Below are 25,943 nucleotides of genomic sequence, written 5' to 3'. Positions count from 1 at the left end.
GTTCTCCAAAACGAGCAAACTGACAATAGAAGAAAGATGGTAAGTCATCAAAGCACGCAGTGTCGCCCAGATGTCCCTGACTGAACACTCATCCTCTCCCTGTCCCCCTTCCTCCGTCTCGGGCACACTCAGGCTTTTCACACACTCTGCTTCCCTCTCATGGACACTCCCTCGCTCTTTCACACCCTCTGGCTCTCTCCGACTCTCCCGCTCTCAACAGCTCTTCTTCTTTCCTGGAAATATCTCAGGGCTAGGGTTTCCTGGAGCATTCTTTCAAAATGCTAATCCCAGGGCTGGCAGGAAAACGTGTTCTGCCATCTCTCCCTGCAAGTTGAGTGGGAAAGCCGTTCCCATCAAGGCGGCTTTCGGCAGCCATCAGGAAGACTTTGTCAACAATAATCCAGGAAGGACGTGGAGCCTTTATTCAATCACACTGGGTCAACAGAAACAGGGCCCATGGGACAGCATGGCCTAAATTTTATAAACATGGTGGTTGGTTTACTAGCAAAAGATGACAGGAGGGCTAAAGCTAGTTGTGAAAACCACCTACACATAAGCACAAGAACATGCCCATTCAGCATTTGCTCCCTATACTTACAGGCAAGGCCAAGGCCCCAGGCCACCCAGCTGAACTGGGGGTCTTAGTCCTTTCTAGGTAAACACAATATAGCATTACGGTACTTGAGCAACTTTTTTCACTTCTCAAGCCACAAATTCTTATCCATGTATTTATGAAAACGCTTACTGACTACTGGGAAATTAGTGACATAACACACATAACACGCACTAGCAGACTGCTCGCCAAGCTCAATAATACTTAATTTCCTTTCTCTGGTTCCCTCTCCAACTCCCACACTTGACTTTTTTTAAAAATAATCTTTCAAAATTACTACATCTTTCAATGCCTTTCAATTTTGCTTTCCTTTTTTAATTTAATTTATTAATCTAGAAGTCATTAGAGAAAGAATCCTTTGATGTTTTCCCAGAGCAAACATTAACCCCTTCTCATCACACACACACCCTCCACGGTTAACAACGTATCATATAATTATGCAAGCCGCCTTCCCTCTGTGCTGATGAAATCACAGGCGTATCTGGAGCCAGAGGCCTGGTGTCAGGCAAACCTTCAAGTTCCTTTTCCACCTTGGGAGTTTCTGAGTGTCATGACCAGAAGAGAGAACACTTACGTCTGCCTCAGATTCCGGGTCCGCTCCATGGAGCCCTTGTTCTCGAGGCTCACGTCCATTCTCTGGGTCTTCTTCTGCCTCATCTTGGTGCTGGTTGTCTCTCTCATACGCTAGCAAATCAAAGGAACTAACATCAGCCCAGATGAACCAGACAGGACCCTTTCCCTTCACAAAACAAAAGCCACCGGTAGGCTTTTCCAGTGACCATTTCACCCAATCTCTCCTCCAGCAAGGTTAACTCAAAGTAAGGCGTGCGCCTCGGCTTTTCTGAATAACATCACGCCCTTTCCCAGACGGTGTGTCTAAGGAGACCGTGCGGGTGAGCAGCACCGTTCTAATTCCCAGAAACAAATGTTTATAACAGAAACTTCGATTCCTCACCCTCCACCCCATTTTGCAAAAATCAACAATCAAAACTCTCAATAAAAGCCAGTCAACTGGGGACGTTACTAAAATTACCAACTAATTTTTGGTAATACCAGAGGAGATAGCAAGGTACCAAAGTAGAAACTGATGCTGTTTCAGGAAGTAAAAGAAAGAACCCCATGCGTGGAACGAAAAAACAAATGCTGCCCATCCCGTGCTCTCCGGCGTCGCAGCGATGGTGACGGCCACGACACAGATACATCCACGTTATACTCGCACAGACATTTACTTGCTTTTTGAAAAAAATATTTTGATAAAGAAAATTTGGACAAGAGCATACAAAGAGAGCAGATGACTTTTAAAGTAAGAGGAAAAGTGAAGTATATGGAGAGTATTTAACGCACAGAAAATAAAGATACAGGATAAGTCACCGTCGGGTTTCAAGTGCACCGAGGGATTCGTTAAATAAAGAGGTGAACAAACCATTCTCTAGTCTTACTGATAACAGAACCAAAAAGCTTAAAGTGCTGCACAGGGGACATGCGGAGAACAATTTCTTGACTATAAGGGCTATAAAATACCAGAGCAGGCTACAGAGGGAGCTCGGGTAATCACCTTCCTTCAGACTCTGGAGAGAATACGTATCTAAGTGTTAGTGTTGTCAGGGAGACAGCTACTTTCTAGTTCTATTGTCACAGAGAGCAACACTCGATAAATTGCATACCAGATGCACACTGCAGAGGAAAGCTACTATTGACTTAACTTTTGAAAACTTTTAAGGCAATGATCCAAAAGCCTCCAAAACAAGGAGAAAAATGAAGAAGTTTCCCAAAGCAGAACAGTCTTATGATAACGCGTCAGAAATAACTATGCCGTATACAAAAGCTTAAACTACTCTTTCCTTTCTATTCAAAAATGTTGCAGAAGAAACATTATCTTGGGCAGTTTTGGCTACTAATGGGCACGGTTTGGAAGGATTAAGGAAAACACAGCAACGAAAGACAGACGGAACACAAGCCTCCTTTGCATGTGCTCGGAGATGCACGAACTCCGAGTTGAAACATACTACCAAGCAGTTTTATTCGAACATCCATCATCTAAGACGTCTTACCACCTCCTTCTTTGTGGGTGCCCTGGTCCTCTGCCCCCTGCACAATGTCCTCATCCACAGCATCGTAATGAGCCTGCTGCCTGCAAGGGGCGCAAACATTACCAACTCAGCGACACAAATTAAGTATCACAGTTTGACATCAGTCATTTATCTTTAAAGACAGTAATAAACTAATTTTTCAACATTTTTACTGAAAGCCATAAAAATTTCTCTAAAAAGCTCATGCCATTAGGTTTCATAAAGGTTCCGGATATACTTTCAAAGGATACCTTAAAAAAGATGAACTACCTTTCAAATGATAAAATACAAGTTGGCACAAAACCTGCTGGATTATTCCGAGACCTCAACTATCATTGTTAAGCAGAAAGAAAAGTTGATTATTTTTAGAATTAAATATTTGGAATTTACTTCTGCCTCAGATACAGAAGCAGTACGGGCCCTTCAAGTTTACAGATAACAAATGCACGAAGCTGTTTTTAATCTGCTTCTAAAAACCGGCGGGGGAGCCGTCCGTGCCCATCGGAAGGCTACCGTAGCTGCTCCAGGCGCTGGGGCCGCCCCTCCTTGTGCTGGGCCTGCCTCTGCCGGGCCATCTCCTGGGCCAGCAGCTGCTGCTGCTGCTGCTTCCTCAGCAAGTGTCCCTGCAGCCTCTGCTGGTGCAGGGCCTCCTGGCGCTCTCGCAGCCGCTGGGCCTCCTCTGCCCGCCTCGCCGCCAGTCTCTGCTGTTCCAGCTGCTCCTCATACGGGGATCGGAACCTGGTGACAGGCTGTGCTGAAGGATGCACCTGGGGAAAAACAAGCTGGCGTTGGACAAAAGCAGTCATGTCCTCTGAATTCTCCCTTCATTTTTTTCTCATGACAACCTCAGGAGGCAGGGTTGGTACATTAATACCTATATGTCAGGTGAACAGTGACTACACATGAGGTTCAAGGTCACCCGGTGCTAGGACTCCTATTTCCCAGCTCCCTACGAGTTGCCCTTGGCTTCTCAGTAACTGATCCTCCCGACTTACTGGCCTGAAGGCCAATTTTCAATGTGCTCCCTCTCAAATGAAAGAAGACAAACAGAAGAAATCAGATTTGAACCTTAATTAAATTTATGTTCAAAAGGCTCTGCTATAAGTGGGAACTTGGTGATCTCACGCTAATTGGGGCAATTTGTGAGCTTGAGGCTAAAGACCTACGGATGCTAATTAACTCTAGCAATGTCTGTATCAATCGCAAGTGAAACATCGCTAAAAAGTGAAATTTCAGACTAGAGTGGAAAAGCAGAGAATCAATTTTCTTCCAAAAAACAAAGAATGGGTGAGAAGATAGTACCTTCTGATCAAAGGAAAATCTGATGCAGGGAATCTTAGACTCTGCTTCCCATTGAGAGCTCCCCCACCCCCCTCCATCCCCCAACTGACACCATAGGCACAGTGAGGAATTACTTTTGAAGAAAGCCACGAAGGACACAAAGCTGGGAGAGGCTTCTGGATGCTAAGTTGGCAACAGTATCAGAATCCAGCCATAGAGACTTTCACACTACTCAGCCTAATGTCTCCAGCAGCTTGACGTCTTGGAGAGTTCGAAGCCAAACACAGCTTCAGTTATAAATAAAAGGTGACAGTATCTATGCGAGGGCCAGGCAGCCTGTTGCTGAGTATCAGCTTTGAGACAGTGGAAGAAAGGTGCCTAGCTGCATTCAGTGTTGCTTTAAGTTCTTTTAAAGTACCATTTATAAAAATGATGAATCATTTTTGAAAATCTTACTGATGTGAGAGGGGAGTGCACAGTAGGGGGAGCCTGAGCAGAGGTTAAACATGCTCACCTTAAGTGATAAGATGAGCTTTCTGACAACTTAATAACCACCTTGAAGGTGAGTGGGCAAAAGCAAGCGTATACTTGAAAGTAAATGAGCAGGGAGAAGAAATCTTTGATCATAGAAAATCAGACTTTTTCTCACCCTCAAGAGGACCATAGGGCTTGAGCCCATTCTGGGAAGGTGCCCAGTCAGGTGCTCACCTATGCTGCTCTGTTAAAGGGATGTGAGCAGGCATCTCCTGTACTGTACACTGTGGACACAGGGCACATACACAGACCAGCAGCTCTTTCTCTTTCCTCCAAAGAATTTTCTTAGGTATGCAAGTAGGTCTGCAATTAACGCTACAAAAGAAAACTTATGTGCATGTAACATTCAGTGAAGTCACTCACATTTTTATTTCAGAGATTGTCATGTATGGGGAAGCTTTTCTCTTTAATATTTAAAATCAAAGCTACGCCCCCTATATCTCAGCCAGAAAAACCTCAGGGGAGCCCCCCTGAAGTGGATGCCCGCCTACCTCGGCACGAGCATGCCCTTCCAGAAGGTTGGCGCCTTCTCTCTGTCCCCGCTGTTCCTTCCACTCCCGGTCCTGCTCCTCTGGGGACGGATCGTGCTCCTCCTCCAGATGTTCGGCCTGCCCCACCTGCTCCATGGCCTCCTCCTCCAGGGCCCTTCTGTGTTCCTCTTCCACCTGGTGCCCCTCGGTGTCTCTGGCGTCCACCTGCTGCCGGTTCAGCCCTGCTGGAGCCTGGAGCTCTGCCTCCTTCTGGGTGGGCGCGTAAGCTTTTGTTTCTTCTGTCCTTCCAGGCACAGCTCCACGCTCCGGCCACGCATCGCTGTTTCGAGACACCTAGGCCAAGCACAGCCCTGGAAATGACACTCTCCCACTTCAAAAGGAGTCAGAGAATTTCTTTACAACCACGTCTGTGGGGTGACAACACAGGGAACATCCTGAAGTCTAGAAATAGAGAGTCCTGACTAAAACGCATGGCTGCAACAGTCATTTATTTAACTCTTCTCGCTGTGCAACCTCACCTACGAAATAGAAACTGCACAAGCAAATTTCATCTGGGAGAGATCACAGCAAATAACCTAAAAGCACAGCCTGTGAGTGACCACATCTCAGCAGGCCTTTGCCTCAAAAGTAGTCTAGCTCCTGTCTTCCCTTAAAATGAAGGGGGGGAAACCTTCATACGAGGGATGAAACACTGACACGCTTTTCTTCAACGTAAATTTTGTCTTAAATAATGATTTGAAAAGAATAGGATCAAATAAAGAATGAGTTGGGTTTGTTTTTATTAGCTAGTAAGAAAAAGAAGGACATCCATGTTAGCTAAAAACAGTGCCCAGTAAACCAGAAACGTAACACTTTTCAATATGTTAAAGTACTGTTTCCTCATAAACCAGAGGGAGGCTTTTGTATTTTGTACTGTTAATAAAGAAAACTGAACCAAAAAAAAGCATGTCCAAAGAGTACCCCTCTTCTAAAATTAATTTATTTAAATCCGTTTTCCCTGCAAGTTTCAGAACTTTCTACACGATCTTCGTTACTTAGAACAGGGGGGCAAAGTGGACATGAGATCATGTCAACTGGAGCATTTGTCACTCCTTTCCCCACCTCTTTCTTTGCCAGAAGAAACAACTTCTTTGGTCAGACTGCTCCCCCATAATTGAAATAAATGTGAAGGCCTCTTCTTAAGTTAGCAGGAATATAACTAAGGAACTGGATTGTATAAATATATAAATAATCCTGGGAGAAAAAGTCCTCTCTCGGACATCTGAGAACACCTTTTAGAGATGTACATTTACCAACATCCTCACATACCTGGCGAGTGTGACATGCTGCTGCTCTGGGTTTATTTCTCTAAAGAACACGAAGTGCTCTCAGACACCTGTCATTTATCTCCGCACTATCCCTGAGAGAAAGGTTAGAGCTGAACACAGCTACCTCCAACCTCGCAGATGGGAAAACTGAAGCTCCGAGTCATTTAAAGATTAATCCCACAGACTATCAAACTAGGGGAGAGAACAAACCCGATTCCCCGGTCAGGGATCTGGTCGTGTTTTCATAAGTTAGTAGTAACCTGAGACCCAGACAGAGAACAAGGGTCCACGAGGACACAGAACCTATCTGTGAAGAAACGCTCGTGCGGACTGAAGACTCGCATCACTCAATTATTCCTATAAGATGGGAACTGGGGGCGAGTCTTCTCAAACACTCTAACAGCTTTGTCAGAGGAAAGATCACCATACTGGCCTTTCTTATGACACCTGTGATTGCAAAATGAACTATAAGAATTCACAATTAACATGACACTACTTTCGATGTCCTGTTTATAATCTTAGGCGAGGCTTAGTCTTCATGAAGAACAGGAAGACAAAAAGGTCAACCCTGACACCAACACTCATGCCCTTGGTAGTTTCATAAAGGCCTTTTCATACAGATTTTGGCATGTTCCATGTGGACCAAGCACTGCATCAAATTCAAATACGTTATCGACTTTAATACTTGAGTGGGCTGATGGTCACATTATATACGCATGGTCATTCAGCCTCTCACTCTACCACAAAAAAGAAACCTTGACCAGCTGGAGTGGCTCAGCTGGTTGAGTGTCGTCCTGTGCACCAAAAGGTCGCCAGGTTGATTCCGGTCAGGACAGATATATGGGCTGTAGGTTCAATCCCCAGTTGTGACACTTATAGAAGGCAGCTTATGTTTCTCTCTCACATCCATCTCTCTCTCTCTCTCTTTCCCCCACCCCCATCCTTTCTCTCTGTAGGCATGTCCACAGGTGAAGATTAAAAAAAACACACAAAACTTTAAAAATCTCAGGACAAGACAGCTCCTTTCAAACAAGTAAGTCCACACAAATAAAGACAAAGCCACCGTATTTCCCAGAAAGTACTGCAGTAGTTCTCAAAGTGTGCTCCCCAGACCGGCTGGATCAGACATGTAAGTCCTCAGGCCTCACCCTGAACCAGCTGAGTCTGAAACCCTGGGCTGGAGCCCAACAATCTGCGTTTGAACAGCCCTGCTGGGGACCCTGATATTTGAGAACCGCTGTTCTGCAGGAAGAGCAGTTCGCCTGATGTCAGCTTGACAGGGATCTGACCACAGGCTACTGGCCTCTTACCTCCTGCGGCTCTCCGGCTCGATTCTCCCTTGCCGTGGTGTCGCCTTGTGGAGAATGTGCCACCTGAGTAACACTTGGCGGCTCTGTTGGTTCCGCTCTTCGAAAGCTGGGAATCTTGTTCAGAGTCTCCTTCAGTTGTTTATATTCTGCAACTTGAGTCTGCATAGAAATTGCACAATTTGAAGAGGGAAAAAGATATCACTCATGGGTGGGCATTAGGCTTCACTGGAATTTATTACACCTAAATTCAAATTAGAAAAAATATGAAGATCGTTTCCATGCATTAGCTAATCTTACTTGGACATGCATAACCTTTTTTAAGCACATGCAAATTAGAATTAGAGTTACAGGGAACAGAGAAAAAAATATCAAAGACAGATGTTAGTTTCCCATGCTACACTGAACAAAGTCAGAATTTTTCTAAATAACTTTCTAGTACATTATCATTATTAAAAGACATCTATGCAATCAGTTTTATATCATCTAAAAATCTATTAAAAATTCACATAATTATAAATTCAGGTGCTGATATCTTTTACCAATGTGGTCCGAGTAACATTTTTCAGTGGAAAGGAGTAAGCTTAAGATAAGTAACTGAACATATATAGGTGAAATCACTCAGGCCACCCTCTTTTTGCTCAAATGGGGTCCCTTATTCCCCAAAACACTTCCACTATTATGCTCTGTGGTTTTTTGAAAGAAATAGTTAGACATGAAGTGAGGCTGGATTTTTATTCCTCAATTCGGAATGTACCTTTCTTCTAAAGTGATAAAGGCACTAATGTAGGTGTAAAAAAGCATATACTCTTTTAGATATATCTGTGTGTATATGTGGTGGGGTGTGTGCGTGTAATATTTTTAACACAAGGAGCTAGAAAGGCAAAAAAAAATCAGACCTTGACTGCGAAAATGAATAGACATTGTTTATACTTAGCTCATCACGTGCACCAACACTGTTACCCTAAAACAGAAATGCTGTGTGTGCAAACGCACACTTACAGAAACTCAAAGAACACAGAGGTCTTTTTCTGAACAAGCTTCCCAACGGGGAGCCTCCCTCGGGTGCACAGCAGAGAGGGCGCTGCAGACGGGAATTCGCCGGTGCTCGGGCTGACAAAGCGCCCGCCCAGCGCTGCCCACCCGAGGAGAGGCCACAGCCTCTTCCCCTTTTTCTAATTCACACAAAGGTGAAGAAGTCTGCTTGTAAATGTCTCACGGGAGTGCTTCTTTATCATTTGTACTAAGGCATGCCATACGGCTAACAGGGGCCCTTAGCCCAGAAATCTATCAAACATTTGCCAACCAACTTTGGAGGTCAAAGAAAAAAACAACCAGCATCCACATAGAGATAATACAAATATTTTAAGATAATTATGGAGGAACACACAAACCTAAATTCTAGCCTTTCTGCTTCCTCCTGCTAAATGTGTAATCTCTGAAGGCGTTAACGCTGTGGTCCTCAAGCATCAGTGTGCATTAGGACTCACGCAAGGATCAGGTTAAAAATGCAGGCTCCAGGGCCCACCATATTATACTACTAATAATTTCATAAAGAGAAGAAATAATACATGGTCTCCTGATAAGTTGAGATGGTTGGTTTTCCTTTGCCCTTTCCTCTGAATTCTTCCAGGAGAAAAAAGTAAAGACCTAAAGATCGAGAGCCAGAGTGCCTCGCCAGCCACTCCCATTCTTTGCTTCTGCTAGAAGGCCGTGGACCCCTCGGTATGGCGTTGCTTTGATAAGCTCTTCAGCACCAGTGCTTGTTCATTTGTTCGGTCAGGAAATATCTGCTGAGGACCTGCCTTGTGCCAGGGACTTTGACCAAAGGGAACTTACAACTAGTTTTTCCTTCCCTGTTGACATGAGACCTCTTCTTTTTTTTCTGTAATTGGACCAACAACACATCGGCCTGGTCCCAAAAGGACTGTGTGTGTAGGCTGAAATGCCAGCAGCAAGCGAGGGAGGAATGAAAAAGTCTGACGATAATTTATTTAGGTAGCTAGCGTCATAAAGTCCCATAAATCCTAATGCAAGAGTCAACACAGGTCAGACAGTGGCGAGAGGCCATATGTATGGAATAATTTCTGTGATTTAAACAAGTATTAGGATGCTGCAGGGTAGAAACAGTCCTACGTGCTACACAACCACTGCAAAAAATAGTCAAAGGTTTATTTCATATTCTCTTGACTGAATTTTGAAAGCATGCATGATCCTCAGGATTAGGATAGCTCTGTCCTAAGGAATTCGCTGATGATTGGCTTTTAAGAGACTACATGCACAAAGGAATTCAGAAATGTTAAGCAGACTTGAAAAAGAACTGATAGAGGCTGCTACCCTTCTAACCTGTGCAGCAGCTAGTGCACTCTTGTGGTCTTCCAAAGTCACTACAAGATGTTCATGCTCGGAGAGTAAATTCTTATGCTGTTGCTACACAAAAAAGAATTTTACATGTTGAGTTTTCACATTCTAAGACAAATTCTTTTTTGGCTGACAGTGGTAGGACCACCCACACATTGTTTGCTTGCCTTTTTGTTTATTTCTTTGTTGTCGCAGCATTTGTTAAGTTTAAAAAGCGTTGTAAGGAGACAACTACGATTAATGCAGTATTTCAAACTCTAGAACGTGCTACCATTTACAATGAAATCAAAACCGAAGGAACGAGTCTTTCATTATTATCAAGCCTTTGTAAATAAAAAGCGTATTAAAATGCAACCATCTAGCAAAAGAATAATTTCGGTACCAACGAAAATGTTTGGATTTTCAGACCATCTTTCTTTAGCTTACGATGCAGAACTGGTGAAAGTACTGGGCACACTCCGGTTGATGCAAAGCCCCAGTTAACAGCGTGGTTTTGCAGAGCAGGTCAATTAGAAAATGACTTTTAAATCACTCCTCAAAAGTAAATGAGGCAGAGACTATGCTGTCAGAGGCGTGGTTTGATTTTACCTTGACATCTTGGAGCTGAGTGTGAATGTCCTGGTGAGCTTTCCGCAGTTGTCTATTCTCTTCTCTCAAATTGTACACGGTTTCTATTTTAGAAAAAGAAAAATCACATATAAAGCCTTAGAACTTTTAGACTTTTGATTCCAATGTTTTCATATCTAAAGCTTCATATAACTTGTTTTAGGATGTTTTGAACTTAAATAATATAATATTCCAAATCAACAAAAACTATACCATTTGGCATGGATTCAGCTGAACATCCCAATACAATCTGGGTCAGTAGTTTACATATGTTTAAACAGGTCATACACTGTGGGAGAAGTTAAGAATTTTCAATTACTCAGGAGTTAAAAATGAGATTTCTGTTAATAAGCCCTTAGGAATAAAATGTGATAGGCCGGGGTGATCTAAGACATGAGTCTCTTTACAAATTAAGAACATAGTTATCAAAAAGCACACACCCTATTTCTCAGAGCATGAATAATTTCCACTAACCCCAAAAGGTATTTCAATTATAAAAGCAACTCAAGAAATAAGAGAGAGAAATCCCACTTACCTCTTGAAAATTCTAAATACATTTTTGTTCTCCTACCACTGAGCTCTTGACTGATCGAAATTCTCTGCTCTAGGGAAGTACTTCCAGGGTCGCAAGGGGAGACTAAAGCCATCATAGAGAAGTCCTAAAACCTCCCCAAGCTTATTCAGGGTTCAGCTTCAGCAACTTAGAGAGACTAGACCCACTGTTCTTACCTTCTTGGTAATTTTCTCACATTCCCTGTATCTGAACATTAGATGTTATAAACTGGCAGCCACATTTTTTTTTGCCCCTGCAATGTTGGCTTATATAAGTATCTCCCACATTTGATTTGAATAGTTGGCTCCATTTACAAAATCAAGAATCTGGGTCTAGCCTGGCCGGCGTGGCTCAGCAGTTGAGCATCGGCCTATGATCCAGGAGATCAGGGTTCGATTCCCCGTCAAGGAACATGCCCAGGTTGTGGGCTCGATCCCCAGTAGGGGGCCTGTAGGAGGCAACAGATCAATACTCTCTCTCATCACAGATGTTTCTCTCTCCCTCTCCTTTCCTCTCTCTGAAATCAATAAAAGACATACTAAAATAATAATAATCATCATCATCATCATCATCATCTGGGTCTAGTAAAATCTGGCAACACTAGGCCAATTCTCATGTGAACACTCAATGAAAGTTGCATGGTGGCAAAGTGACCATATAATTCATCTTCCAAGAGGAAATACTTCTGAGAGTGAAAGGAGGTGCTGTTAATTATTATACTGGAACAACAGATGTCATCCGAGACTGTGCTGGGCAAACTGTCCCTCAGGGGCAGCCATCCCTTTGCAGATAAACCCTGACCCTCCTGCGTGGTACTCAGCACTGAAGGAAAGTGCCAGTCACCAGCGCTCAACATATTTTCTGCCCATTTTCACACCTTAGGAGTCCCTGCCAACTCCTGGGCATTGATTCGCGACTGGGTTTGGGGCAGAGATCAACAAGGTGGGAAATGGGGCCAGTGGTTGGTCTGTTCGTCTACATGTAATAATGGATTTTCTCAAGGTCAAAACAGGACCACTGGTGATCCAAGAGGACTGTAAATGTGTCACTGGCTGGAAGGGGCTTTCGTTTAAACACATCTGAACAAACACACTTGAAATACCCAACCTTTGCTAGCTTTTAAAGTACTTACAGATTACAAACTTAATGGTGTTGGACCCCATGCCTTTGCTGTTACAGTGAGTTATTCAACTTTAGTCGGCCTCAATTTCTTTGTTTGTTAAATTGGGCTAAACACACACCTGACTTACAGGTTGTTGTGAGAATTAAATAAGACAATTGCACTAAGTGTCTCACCTGGTTCTGGCACATGGTAAGTATTTGTTGAGTGTCAGCTATTGTGATGATGAAAATGAAAAAAATAATTATCTAAGCTTATATCAGCTCATCTCCCTAGGCATTCTAAATTCTCTCCTCCTATCACAACATACTACCAAAGACTACTTGGACCACACACCTTAGTTTGCCACTGCTGACCTGCGTCTATCACTTTAACTTGCTACCCCAAGCTTTATCAAGGATCATAAACAAAACTGCTGATGTAAACATTACTTTTGTAAGTAATTTTTTGTAAGTGTCATCAGGGCATTGTCACACTCTGCTGGCTAAGGTCTCTTTGAGAAATTTTTTCCAAAACTTAATTGGTAATAGAGTGTTTTCTCTCACTCTGTCACTGTTACTCTCCCTTTGTCTCTGTCTCTGCCACTCCCGTTCTGAAAACGAGAGCTTCTATAACTTACTGTATTTCCCCTTTTGTCCTGGGTGCCAGGAAGTTCAGACCAGGTTACAGGATTCAATCATCTTAGTACGCAGAACTCACACAGATGTCCTCTTTTCTGTGGTTCTTATTTCTTACTTCTCTATAAAATTCGTTAAAATTGTACTACACATGGATTTTGCTTCCAAGAAAGGAGTAAATATAGAATAGACATAAGAAAACCTGCCCTTGAGGGATACTGCTAAAATTAAGTTAACTGTGTAAAGTATACCAAGCACAGGTCAGGCACCCAGGAAATTTTATTTCCCGTGCCTTAAAGAATCTACTTATTTATTATCAGTATAATTTAATACATTTACTCAGCTTAGCACAGGTTTGCAAATGCTAAACAGCGTATCCAATATGCCAAAGGCAGGCAGAGCTTCCCAGGGCACGGCAAGTGCTGTCTCACAGGGAGGCCTCTGCTCCTCTCTTCCTTCACTACCTTTGCACTTCTGGCGCTGTCTTCCTTCCTTCCTTTGTTTGGTTACCTTTTTTTTCTTCTTTTTTTTTGTATTCCCCTATTCAATCTTGGCTGCCACAATCAGACAGACAGAAAGCGCAAGGACCCTTTTTTCTTGCATCTCACTGGAACCTCAGCAGCAGACAGCAACTGCTCCAAGGCTGTCAAATAGATGCTTCGCTGTTTTGTGGTCTTAAGGAACCCTCACCACCTGCGGCATCAGCAACAAGCCAATGCTCCTGCACGTCTACAGCCCCTGGGTACCACCTGCTGGTGCCCAGCCCGGCTCCATCAAGACCGCCTTAACCCTTTGTAAACTGCCTCCTCCCAGCAGCCTGTTCGTTATAAGTTTTTATTTTGAAATACTTACAGATAAAATGTTGCATAAAAAACACAGAGAAGTCCAAGGTACCCATCACTCAGTTCTCTCGACAATGGCATCTTACGTAAATGTCATGTTCTACACCAAACCAGGAACAGTACAGTTAACTAGACGACAGACCTCACTCAGACTTCACCACTGCTTTCGGAAGCACCCTGTATCTTTTTTAAAGCATTCTTCACACTTTAAACTTATTTAAATAGTTTATTTAAATTTAATATTACTTTTTATTAATCACTGAATAGGTAGGTAATTGTAGAATGTGCCATTTCTCTTTTCTAAAACCCACATGTACTTTGAGAAAGTAACACATTTTGTTCCATATTACTAAGAAAATGCCTGATGCCGATACTGATGGCAGTTGATATATATTGAAGGTTTACCACATACCAGTAGCTGTTCTCGGTGCTTTACATAAATTATTTAACCCTTGCATGAACCCTACAAGGCTGATACTGTTTATGGATATCCCAGTTTTACAGGTGAAGACAACGAAGCCAGTGGCGATTACACAACTTCACACAGCTGGTCATACAGCCAGTAACCGAAAAGGCCAAGGCTCACCAGGCAGTCAGACTCTAGGGGCCTGAGCCATTGCAAGCTACTATCAGCCATTGGTCAGAAGTGTTTCTTCCCCTTGAAGATTTTTAGAAATGCTTCACCATCCCAAGTTTTGATCATCACAATGACTGGGGAGAGGGGATGGATGGCAGTTTGTGGGCTGAGGTTAGAGATGCCAAATGTCTCCCAACACACACACACACACACACGCACACGGAACTGTCTTGCCCAATGTGCTGGGTGTGCCCCACTGAAAAATACTAAATATTCTCTGCTTCCCTAAACAAGCCAAAGAGATAAAGATAAATGAGAAATGTTACAAAGAAACAAGTGGCCAGGAAAGGACTGCGAATTACAGATAAACCAACCGCCATGCAAAAAACAGACAAAATAAAACAAAAGCCTATTGTTCTATTGAAACATTAATATGAGCACTTATTTCCATATAGGCTGGCTAATCGGATTTCCAAATACCTTTCAGCTTAGAAAGTTCCTGTTCTTTCTCTTGCTGCAGCTGCAGGTACCTCTGCTTATGGTCATTAAAGGTCCTGCTGAAGTCTTCGCCTTGCCTGCGGTGTTCCTCTTCCAAGTCGCTGTGCTGCTTCTTTAGCTCCTCGTGCTGACTCTGCGAAGAGGAGGCCTTGAGCAAAACCGCCCATTCTCTAAATTACACCAGAGTCTATTCCTCAATAACACGGCCTTTCTCTTGCGAGGAAGTAAGAGCGAATGAAGAAGTGGGTTTCGTTTTCCTCAGGTTGCTTTCAATTTGTGGAGCTCACCTCCATTCCCCTTACATTTCAAATAATGAGTTTGGGATCGTGGCCAAAAATAATTTTCTTCTTAATGTTTAACATCAATGGAAACAACAAGAAGTGAGATGTCAGCAGGAGAGATGGAAAAGGGAGGGATCTGGGGACATTCCCAGGCACTCGAATTACTGTGGAAACAAGGTGAAGCTAGTGGAAAAATTAACGCTCTGTGGATATTTTACGCTTCCTCTCTCAACCTGTTGTTCTAAAAACATGTTTTATTCCCCTTCTTTGATTTTCAGCCTTCCTAACCCAGTTTAAAGAAGGCGGGAGAAAAGACTCTTCCCTCTGGGGGAAGTAATAAACTGATTGTTCACTGAATTACTCTTTTCTGCCTTACTCCTGATTATAATGCGATGCTGTAGTATTGACAACCTCGATAAATTCTAGTCTCCAAATGCTTCATGTGAAAGGAGAGTCTGCTGTAATTCATGTATTGCTTTCTTGATAACAGAGAAGAGTCTGGTTTCAGTAAAAGTACTGGCCCTACTGATACAGGAGGAAAGACAGTCCCAACCAGCAGCTGGGGTGCTGGGGGTGGAGGCCGGGGCGAGGTTTTCCTGCCACGCAGAAGGGCACAGTGGCAGCCCCTCCACCCCCTCTAGCTGGACAGAAATAATGGCTCTCTGTCTTCCTGCCACACAATAATGAGTTTTACGCCAGAACCAAGGAAGGAAAATCTTTAATTATAAATTGTGTCCCTGTGGTAGGTAAAAAGACACTTTTTAAATAGTAGTAGCACAAAGGAGGCATTTTAATAGTTTACCACCTCCAGTGTGTCTAAGATAAAGAAAATATCTAGGGAAAACCTCTGAGAGAAATGAAACAAACAGACAAAAAGCCTTAAAGAATAAAGAGAAGAACAAAAGAAAAATTAGTTGACCAGAGAGTCTGATTTATAAGAAAATGTATAATAAGTTAAATATGTTCTTTGGAATGAGGTAGTAAATATGATGGGGAATTATACTTATATATCATTTTTAACCAAATATGACTTTACAATGCCATATTACAATAGAAATCAGCTTTCTGTAACTGTCCTTAATCGCTTAAGTTACTTAATTTATCCTTTAAAAGTCATTCACAAAGAACAACATTAAATTACTCACTTTCAACATCTGATGCTGCACATTCAACGCACTGTATCTACTATTAGAATCTTGCTGTAAATTGAAAAGAAAATAGTTAACACAAAAATTTTAAAAAATCTGGCTCTTTTGCTAAACACAGACTAAAACTCTTAATGGAAGAATTACATTTATTTCACTTGTGTAAGCTGAGTTCTACACTTGAACCAGGATGTCTCTGAGGCCAAGCCTTCATATAACAGCAGAAATAAAGCTTTCACATTCCATAAGTTTGCTAGATTTTAGTAATAAGAAAGAAGATACGGCATCATAAACTAGCAGCTTGACAGGGCCTTGGAGATGGCTTCCACTCTCAGATTCAGAAGAACTGATGCCCAGATGTACAAAGGAGCTTGTCCTGAGACCCAGTACAGCAGGCGGATAATAATGCATTACGCCCGGTGCCCAAGGGAAAGGGGCTGAGCCAACAAGGACCGGGCCTCGCAAGCTTAGCCTGGCAAACAGGAAGGGACAGAAAAGCTGCTTTCCTTCCCTGAGCTTCAGTGGGTAAGAAATTCTACATACACTACTTTACCCCAATGAGATGCCACCTCAAAGTGACAATTAGAAAGGATAAGAAACTGACCAAGGGCAAGCATTTCCTTCAGTAGCAGAGCCAGGGCTGAAACCTGAGCCTGACCTGCGGCTGGATCCATGTTCCAGGAGTAGATCGCTGGGTCCCAGTGGATCGCTAGGTCCACATGCGGGCCTCACACACTCCCACAGTCCTGGGAGCCATGACCAGCCAGTGTGCGAGACACCTGAAGCTTTTCTCTCCCCACTGTGTCGTTCCGTCTCACACACCGCCCCATGGCCAGCACAGGGACACGCTCTCAATCATTTCTTAGTTCAGATTTTTACAACTTCTAAAATTGAACTGCCTTTTTTCTTTCTCACTTTATTTTATTGCTTTACTACTTTAATTTATAAGGAATTTACATTATAAAATGTACAACAGAATGCACACAGTTTTGGTCAGGGCTTTTAAAAGCAAGTAATAGCCTCCCTGCTACCCAAGGAACTGACTCTTCTCAGTTTAAGATCCCAAAATGCCAATGATTTTATTCAACTAAAGGTTAATGTTTTTTTTTTAGAGTAAGAGAAAGACTAGTTTTTCTCCAGTTAATTTGGACTTAAATTTTTTTAATGCCAATATCATTTATTCATTCATGCATTGGACAAATGTTTCTGGATGAGCTCTGGATGGGAGAGGAGTGAGGGAAGACTTCTCGAAGGTGGTAATCTCGGCTGGCACTGAGAGGGACGTGCACTTTGATAGACAGGAGCACCACAGTGCTGTCAGACGTCACACAGTAATTCGTGTCTGGGCAAGGAGCAGTAATGTTGTGCAAAGGCAAACCAAAATAAATATTATATTCTATAGAAAAGAAAGATTATAAACAAATGAACAAATAAATGAATAATATGCTTTTTATTGCGGAAGATTAAGCTATTCCCAATTTATTGCTGTCATAAATAATGCAATAAGCAAAGGCAGGTTTTAAAAGAACAACTTTTAAAGTCTTCCTCTTAAAATTTTTGGTAGCAAAAATATATATATATTTCAGCCCTACAATACTAATGATCAACAGAGTAAAAGATTTCACAACAATTTCCTCTCTTCTAGGTTTTATGAAATAAAAATTTAAAAAGAAAACTTACCCTTCCTTTATTTAGTGTTTCTTGTGCTTCTAACTTATAAACAAGAAAATCTAAAAAAAAAAAAAATGCAAAATGGAGGAAACAGAGTATAAGTTCATTCCTTGTGAAATTTTTAAACATCTAAAAGAATAAAGGCAAACTTTACTCAGATTTACAAAAAAAAAAAAAAAAAAAAAGTTCTAGGTTTAAAACAGTCTGCTTGGTGACTTATATATGCTTTATTTTGCCTCTTGAAACTTTAGAAAAAGTTGAAAAAACTATTATATAATTTTCCTCTTTACCTTAAAGCTGTAAATCTTGCATCAACAATATTCACATTATAACTGACTGATTAAAGGTGCATTTAGAATGTGGTCTGTAATTAACTAGCCCTGAAATTAAGGAGGAAATAAAACAGGCAGCACACCTAGAGAGATGATTTATTGCTACCCACTAGATGGCACACTGAACTCACTCAGGACCTAGAAAGAGAATTCAAGCCACTGAAAACATCTTTCAGGCTCAGAGCTCACTATCCACTAGATGGCCCTGGAAAATCACTCTGCATTTGAAGACGAGAAAAATCCAACTCCTATCCAAACATTTTCATGACGTTAAACTTCTGTTCCTCACACAGGCTTAATCCAAGGGTCAGTAAAACATCCCACCTTCTCCTCTTCTCCCTCCTTCTACCCACCAAGTTAATCAGACAGAACACCTCACTTAAATCTCAAGATTTATCACAGAACATGAAGAAAGATATAAATGTAGATAACTTTAAATCACAAGCTGTATAAAGCCTGTGCTTTATACCAAAATTCTGATAAAAATCATAGCATTGCCTAATAATACCTGTGCTAAATGTTAATTTTTCAAAATGAACTAATCAGCTGTCCAGTAAAAGCCATCACAAGATAAAAACAGGTGCATAACTCAAAAGTCATCACACAATGTGATCACTGTATTATGTTATAATGTGTTTATATATGCTTATATATATATAAAATCTGTCATATTCTGGACAATGCATACTGTTGCTTTCTGGATATTTGTAGACAAAAGTTCCACGTATTAGTAACATGTGTATAATATTCAAATGAGAAGCTATTTCTGAAATAATATATAGAACCACTATATGAACTACCGCAAGGTGGCACACACTGAATGAGAGACTCTAAATCTAGTCTTGAGCAGGAATTATTTTATTGCACAAGGCACAGCAAATTGCTTGACATCTCTTTCTGTCTACCTATAAAACTGACTTTGGGTTGATAACATCAATTTCTTACCAAAAAAAAAGTAAAGCAAATACATGATGTTTCAAAGAAGAATATGATAAAACAAAACACAAATTGCATTTATTTATTTACCTTCCTTTGCTTTCTTATGTTCGAGTCTTTCCTTTTGCAAGGATTTTTCTAATCTTGATCTGTGTTCATACACAACTGGAAAAAGAAGAGTTAAAATTTATTTTCAAAGAATTAAACATTCTCAAGTAAAATTAACATCAATTTTTAAGACGGGAGGAAAACAGTTTAGGGTCTTTTCACAGCTGAAATAAAAATGTATGTATGTATAAGTTCCACATTCGGCTTAAAAGACAGGCACAATAACTGACATAATTCTGGGCTGACGCCTAATATAGTTTGCCCCTTTATACAACCAACACTCTCGAAGAGGCTGCCGCCTCCTCTGCCCACTTCTTTTCCTTCTCCTGCTTCTTAAGTGAGCATCTCTGTGAGGTTCCATGTCTCTTCCTAGGCAACCACGTCCACTCTCATGACTTCAACCACCATCTGCATAGCACTCACCCAGCACATCTGTATTTCCAACCCCTGACTCTCTCCTAGGCCTTTGAAGAGTATTCCCTAAGCCCTACAGGGTGCTTCCATCTAGATGCCCCATAAACACTGCCAGCATCTGAATTTGAGTTAAGGCAGCTGTGCGTCAGTGAGAAAACCTCAGCGCACACCCCTGGAATGAAAAAGCAGGTGCATGTCCCCACGTCACGGGAAACACAGGTTCAGAAATGAAGGAGGGAGGGGCATTCCAGAGAACCTACAGAAGTGCCCAGGAAAGAACAAGTCAGGCTTCCGTCTGCCTGCCGTGGCCAGAGGAAAGCAATGGCAGGGTGATGTCACACTGTGACCTCCCTCACTTTCTCGGCCCTGCCTACTCCGTCTACTTCAAAGCAGCCAGAGCTGCCTGGTGAGGAGCAGATGTGTCAGAGAGACGAGAAGCCTGGCAGAACTCTCTTCCCCACTGCAGGCTTCGCAGCTACGGCAAAAAGGAGCTGCAAGAGGAGATTTACCCCTGAATGAATAAAATGTTACTACACTGGGTGAGACCAGATACTTACTAACCCAAGGCTGTGTTGATGGATAAAAGTGACTGAAAGTTTATTTTTATGGAATAAATTTGATGTGTAACATTGGTTAAGTTTAAGGTAGAAGCAGTGTGATTTTGATACATTTATATATTGTAATATCATTGCTGATGTAGCAACTTTTTATTACACTGCATAATTATAACACAAGAAATATGTATATTTATAATCCCAGAGAAGTCAAGAAGCAACTAAGTCTGTCCTAGATTCCATCCAGGGACAGGAAATGTGGCCCCACAGAGTGGTATGATGTTTGGGAAGAAGCAGGGAAAACAAAGATTAGTGCTATTTTACACCCACACTGAAGCCAGGCCCTGGGCTGCAGGCTCAGAGTCTTAAAGAATTTTAGTTAGGTGAGGGAAACACAAATTCCAACACCGTCACAACGTGACAAAGGCAAGAACGGGTGCCATAGGAACACCTAAGCTCCCCAGATGGAAGGAAAACACACCCTCAACTCCAATCCACTGGCCAAAGCTCCCACGGCCTGGGTAGAAGATCACAAGAATGTAAACTTGCCAGTTAAAAGGGAAACTTGGTGCACTAATTGGACATACTGCAGACAGTTTCAGCAAGCATGTGCACTTTTTTCAAAGAAAGAAACAGGCAAAGCAGCCAAGGCCCTGCTCCAATGCAACTGAAGCGGCAGCCGGGGGTCCTGAGTCTAGGGGCTCCCAAGGATGTCAGGTCCATTAGGGCTTAAAGATTCCAGCCTAGAAACACCCGTAATTAACAAACAAAACAAAACAAACCTGCGGTACAGTCAAGAACACGTATACGAGGGGACTGCTCACCACCCATCCCCAGCCACCTCACACTCAGTCATTATTATTGTGGAAGTGTGGGGATAGCGGGGAGAAGCTGCAGATACGAATTTCAATCCTGTGAGATTCTTAATAATACACAGCAGCGATCACCGTAAACTCCCTGTTGCAAACTCCATGCTATATGGGACCCGGTAATCAGGTCATGATTATCTTTGGCTTGGGAAGCAGAAAACTCATGGTGCGATTTCATCTTCAGTAGGAGGGGAGCACCCAGTAGATGATCCCAAGTAGGGGAGAAGGGGGTGGCCTGAGGGCCCTGAGTGTGGGGCGGTGGGAGACGGTGCTCCAGTCTGTCTTTCTTTTTCTTTCTTTTTTTTTAAATATATTTTTATTGATTTCAGAGAGAGGAAGGAAGAGGGAGAGAGAGACAGAAACATCCGTGATGAGAGAAAGTCATTGATCGGCTGCCTCCTGCACGCCCCCTGCTGGGGATCGAGCCCAAAACCCGGGCCTGTGCCCTGAGGGCATCGCACTGCCATCTGGTGGATCACAGGCTGATGCTCCACAGCTGAGCCACGCCGGCCCGGCTCCATTCTTTCTTTCTATCTTCCCTGCATAACATGCCAACAGCTGGTCCACAGTACCCATTTGTCATCCTGAATCACATAACCGTCTCTGACGGTTTTACACAAAATGGGAATTTACACATTCAACATATTAATAGATCTGTGTCTCAAGAGCCAGGAGATCCCAGGATACATAGTTATAAACTGTCACAAATCACCTGAAGAGATGCTCTATGATGTCCACAGAGAGGTGAACATGCTTGTGGATTACCGTCCAAATGCAAAGGCCCCGGGACATCTGAGACATATTCATACACACACAAAAAATGGCATCACAGAAAGAGGATGCGATCCCACAAAAGTAGGAGACAAAAGGATGTGATGGACGGGAACAGGGGACACTGTGTGGAAACCACGGGGGAACTGTACTACTACTATGACCTTGCTCAGGACGGTCAAGCCATTCTTTTAGCACCGGCTGCTAGTCCTGATGTAATACGCGCAAAACTGGTTTGAGAGGTGGAGACAATGCCCAGGCAAGAGGGTGCGGGAGCAGCAGGGCCTGGCGGCAAGGGGAAGCGCGGTTCTTCACCCGGCCAGAGGAAAAAAACCAGCCCCAAAGGGAGCCCCAAATCGGGAGCTGAGGAACCCAACACTAGGTAAAGGCCGGTGAGAATGAAAATTAATCACTGGGGTTGGAAATTCTAGAAAGAAGGGGAGAGGGAAAGAGGGAGGCCGTAATGGAGCCGCTGAGAGCACATTCTCTGGCGTCTGAGTTCAGATCCCAGATCCGCTCCTCCAGGGGCAAGCTGCTGAGCTTCTTTGCACTTCAGTTTCTTTATAGGGTGTGTGGCGATAATAGCAGTACCTGTCTCTTTCGGTGGATGTCAGGGTTAAATGAGTTAATATATGTCAAGTGCTTAGAACACTGCCTGGCACGGAGTAAATGTCAGTAAATACTAAAATATGTTATCACTTATCTGCTGTGATGGCTTAAAAGAGCCAGAGGGGAAATCAGGTGAGTCCTTTCAACCCTAAAATTAAAGCCTAATGGTAACAAAGAATATATGTATGTATACATATATATTCAAAAAGGCAGCAGATCTTGATTTCAGTTTGCTTTAATGTTTCTTAGTTCCACTTAAAAAAAAGAGAAAGCAAATCATCATTCCAGTAGCTTAGTAAAACCCACAAGCCAATTTTTAAAAATAAAAATTGAAGGACAGTTAAAACAGACGAGATAGAGTCTTTGTGTCCTTGTGGCTCTTCTAGAAAATTTCCCTATCAATTAAACACACACACACCCCCTACCCTTAATTCTTTTAAAGTACATTCTCCAGGCTTTCGAGCAAGTGATTTATCTAGATAGGTATACCGTTTCGCTTACAAGGAGGGTTGCTAATCAATCCTTGTCACCTTTCTCTATTTTTCTGTTTATACTTGGAAGTCAAGGGCATTAGTCAAGATGAACTATGCTGCTAGAACCTTTGCAACAAAAATGGTATATAATGAATATTCTTACGGCCTAAACAAGTTTAAGGAAAAATAGGTATAAAAATAAAATAGTTCCATCTTGGCACCCAAAGCCTTTATTGTAGAATAACACTGTGACGGGGATGGGGTCTGAATCACAGGAACTCACAAGGAAAAGAGGAAAACCCACGGTGCTGATCGCCTGCTTACTGCAGAGGAGTTTAGTATTTTCCATGCAGTGGAGAAAGGAAAGAGGTTTCATTCCGTCTTAAAAAGCCCTCAAGAGTTCAAAAGCACATCGGCTTCCACAGCAATTTTCCAATTTAACCTTGAATTCCATCTGAAAGTCACAGAGAAATCAGCCATATACATCCATTTATAGGCAAAACACATATCCAGGACATTTGGGGGTAAACTGCTACAAATCAGAATTAGAAAGTGACATTCCAGAATGAGGCAGAAAGCTCTGCCAAGTGTTTTAACTCCTTAAGCCAAGAGAGGGCAATGTTCCTTTGGCAGAAGCAACAGCCCACGGGATTTTGCTCTCAGTCCTGACAACAACTAAGGTTTTAACTTTATTTAAAACAACAACAACAACTAAGGCTCGATATGAAAGTCACGCAATTGAACTTCTGAAAATATTAAGATCCGCAAGTAACTTTGTCATTTAACAAATAAAAATGAAAATGAACAAATGTATGCTTTGGATAATTGTGGATGACGATTTTTAAGTAGGATAGCAAGAGAAATGACAGAGAAGGAAAATAAACTGAAATCAATATAGCACTTTTGAGGTCTTGTTTTGTAGGCCTAACGTCGTAGCCATTTATTATCGTCTAAAAGCAGTTTTTGGTTGTGGCTCTAACCTATGGAAGTGGAGTGAAGGACAGCCACTCGCCCCCCCTCTGTACAATGAGTGGGTCATTAACATCAAGACATCATCATCGAGTTTTCCAATTATCCTTCCTTCCTTCTTTCCTATTTGCCTCATAATAAGTCTTAAGAAAGAATACAGATCTCCTTAGAAAACAACCCACATAAAACAAGTAGAAGCGAAAAGAAGGGAGCCGACTAGTTCCGTTCTGAGGGCCTCACGGGGTCCCCCCAGCCCCGTGAGCAGGCCGGGGCCTCCCTGAGCTGTCTGCATGTCTCCCCAGCCCACTCCTAACCCACTAAGTCCAGCTTTCATGTCTCACTCAGTCCCAGCTGCACACCTTCCAGAACTCAACCTTTCCAGTCTGCTTGACAATTTATAGCTGAATTTAATAATTAATCAGCCTTTTTTTTTAATCAACCTTTTTTTTTACGGTTAGCTCCCTTTACTAAATGACACATTCACGTCCCAAGCCTGGGGGCAGAACCTCCCAAGGGCTTCTCAGGACCCAGTGAAACCCAAAGCCCTCTCAGGGCTCCAGCGGGCTGCGGGCCCTGCAGCAGCCCCGGCAGCCAGGCAGGCCTCACCTCAGCACCGGGCCGCCTCTTCCTCTGCTTCCACTGCTCCTTCCCCAGGCGCCTGCGCAACCGGCCGCCTGGCCTCCTTCAGGCCTCGGCCTTCCCAAGGCCCTCCCGGATGCCCTACCTAAAACTGCAGCCTGCTTCCCACCCTCAGCGCCTCCAGTCTCCCTTCCTACTTTATTTTTCTCCCTAGCACTTAACACTCTACAATATATTTTACTGATCTGTCTAATTCCCTTCTATCCCACTAGACTATAAGCTCAGTCAGGGCAAGAATTTCTGGTTTGTTTTATTTCACCACTGTATCCCCGGTAAACTGACTAAGCATTCAATAGATAATAAGTGAATGAATGAACGAACGAATGAATGAACACTGTACATGCCTTGAAGATGGGACTGGCTATCTCTCCTCTGTATCCCAAACCCTCATGACCACTTCGGTCTCAATCCCCCAGTTCCTAACATCTAGTGGTCTTCAATTATCTTGTTAAATGAATGAGGGCGTTTAGAAAAGATTGCCTCCTTTGCCTGCCATGCTCTATGTCCCAGTATTTTTAAACTGAATTTCCACATCTGTTGGTTCATTAGTATCACATACCCCAGAGAATAAACAGATAAAAGGATGGACATTAAATATAAATGTACAGGCTCATAAGATTAGCAGTTAAATCATAGCCCTAAAACACAGCTTTCAAAATGCTGAGAGACCAAAGAACAGTCTGACTGGGTATTTTTCTACCACAGGGCGATTGAAGTGTTTTTTTACTAAACAATAAAGTTCCTATAATAGTTCACACAAGTGTTATTTTTAAGTTTGTTATGCATACAGTTGACAAAGTCATTTAAATGAAAATTTTAACTATGATTTAACTGGCTCTTCTATTTTGGATAAAATGATACCCAGGCTTTCCTTCATGACACAATCTAATTGAGATTTGGCTTTTTGGAACAAGTATTGTAGTAGCTGACTTAAGCTATATTTCTTCATAAGAGTCTCCTTTTTGGCATGCTTTCTAGTGGCGAGCCACTAATAATCATCATTATGAAACGAAATCTATTCACTCCCCGTGAAAAGATTCTTCTCTTAGCTGCTCAGAGCTATTATATTACAGCCCAACGTTGTTCCAGGCAGCTTGGGAGATGCTAAAGTGTAGAATTTACTCTTATAAAAAGCCTAAAATCAATAAATTCAGGTGGTGAGAAGCTAAAACAGGTAAAACAGTGAGAAGACAATCAGAGATCAGCAAAGGTCAGGCGAGCTGGGACGACAAAACCTCCTGCTGAGTCAACAGATTTTTAAACATAATCTCTTTGTAAACTGAGGGGAAAAATATCCCCCATTCCCATAAAAATGCTGCACTCCACGAAGCAAAACTTACATGTAAAAACGTACGTGTATTAGAAACTTAAGGACTCAGGGTAATAGAAATAAAAG

General features: G+C 42.4%; 1 protein-coding gene and 1 non-coding gene across 3 annotated transcripts in view; both read right to left on the bottom strand.

The window, feature by feature from the left end:
- Nucleotides 1-25,943, bottom strand: part of GOLIM4 (golgi integral membrane protein 4) — a 66,253-nt gene that overhangs the window by 11,942 nt on the left and 28,368 nt on the right. Inside the window, exons 2-12 of one of the 2 annotated variants that reach the window (XM_087818336.1) lie at nucleotides 19,232-19,306; nucleotides 17,883-17,932; nucleotides 16,203-16,256; nucleotides 14,759-14,909; nucleotides 10,552-10,634; nucleotides 9,949-10,032; nucleotides 7,606-7,764; nucleotides 4,953-5,321; nucleotides 3,196-3,449; nucleotides 2,665-2,744; nucleotides 1,188-1,297 (exon numbers count right to left, since the gene is read on the bottom strand). In XM_087818336.1, coding sequence (XP_087674462.1) covers nucleotides 1,188-1,297; nucleotides 2,665-2,744; nucleotides 3,196-3,449; nucleotides 4,953-5,321; nucleotides 7,606-7,764; nucleotides 9,949-10,032; nucleotides 10,552-10,634; nucleotides 14,759-14,909; nucleotides 16,203-16,256; nucleotides 17,883-17,932; nucleotides 19,232-19,306 — 1,469 coding nt within the window. The remainder of the gene's footprint in view (nucleotides 1-1,187; nucleotides 1,298-2,664; nucleotides 2,745-3,195; nucleotides 3,450-4,952; nucleotides 5,322-7,605; nucleotides 7,765-9,948; nucleotides 10,033-10,551; nucleotides 10,635-14,758; nucleotides 14,910-16,202; nucleotides 16,257-17,882; nucleotides 17,933-19,231; nucleotides 19,307-25,943) is intronic. The other variant, XM_016215739.2, reaches the window with a different exon arrangement.
- On the bottom strand, nucleotides 13,388-13,519 carry LOC148092934 (small nucleolar RNA SNORA31). The gene has a single exon (XR_015714754.1). It is a non-coding gene; the product is annotated as a small nucleolar RNA SNORA31 (small nucleolar RNA).

Source organism: Miniopterus natalensis, chromosome 6 (assembly GCF_054644295.1).
Source record: "Miniopterus natalensis isolate mMinNat1 chromosome 6, mMinNat1.hap1, whole genome shotgun sequence".
Taxonomy (NCBI): Eukaryota; Metazoa; Chordata; class Mammalia; order Chiroptera; family Miniopteridae; genus Miniopterus; species Miniopterus natalensis.
The sequence above is the reverse complement of the archived record's forward strand: the minus strand, read 5'-3'. Positions and strand labels throughout refer to the sequence as shown.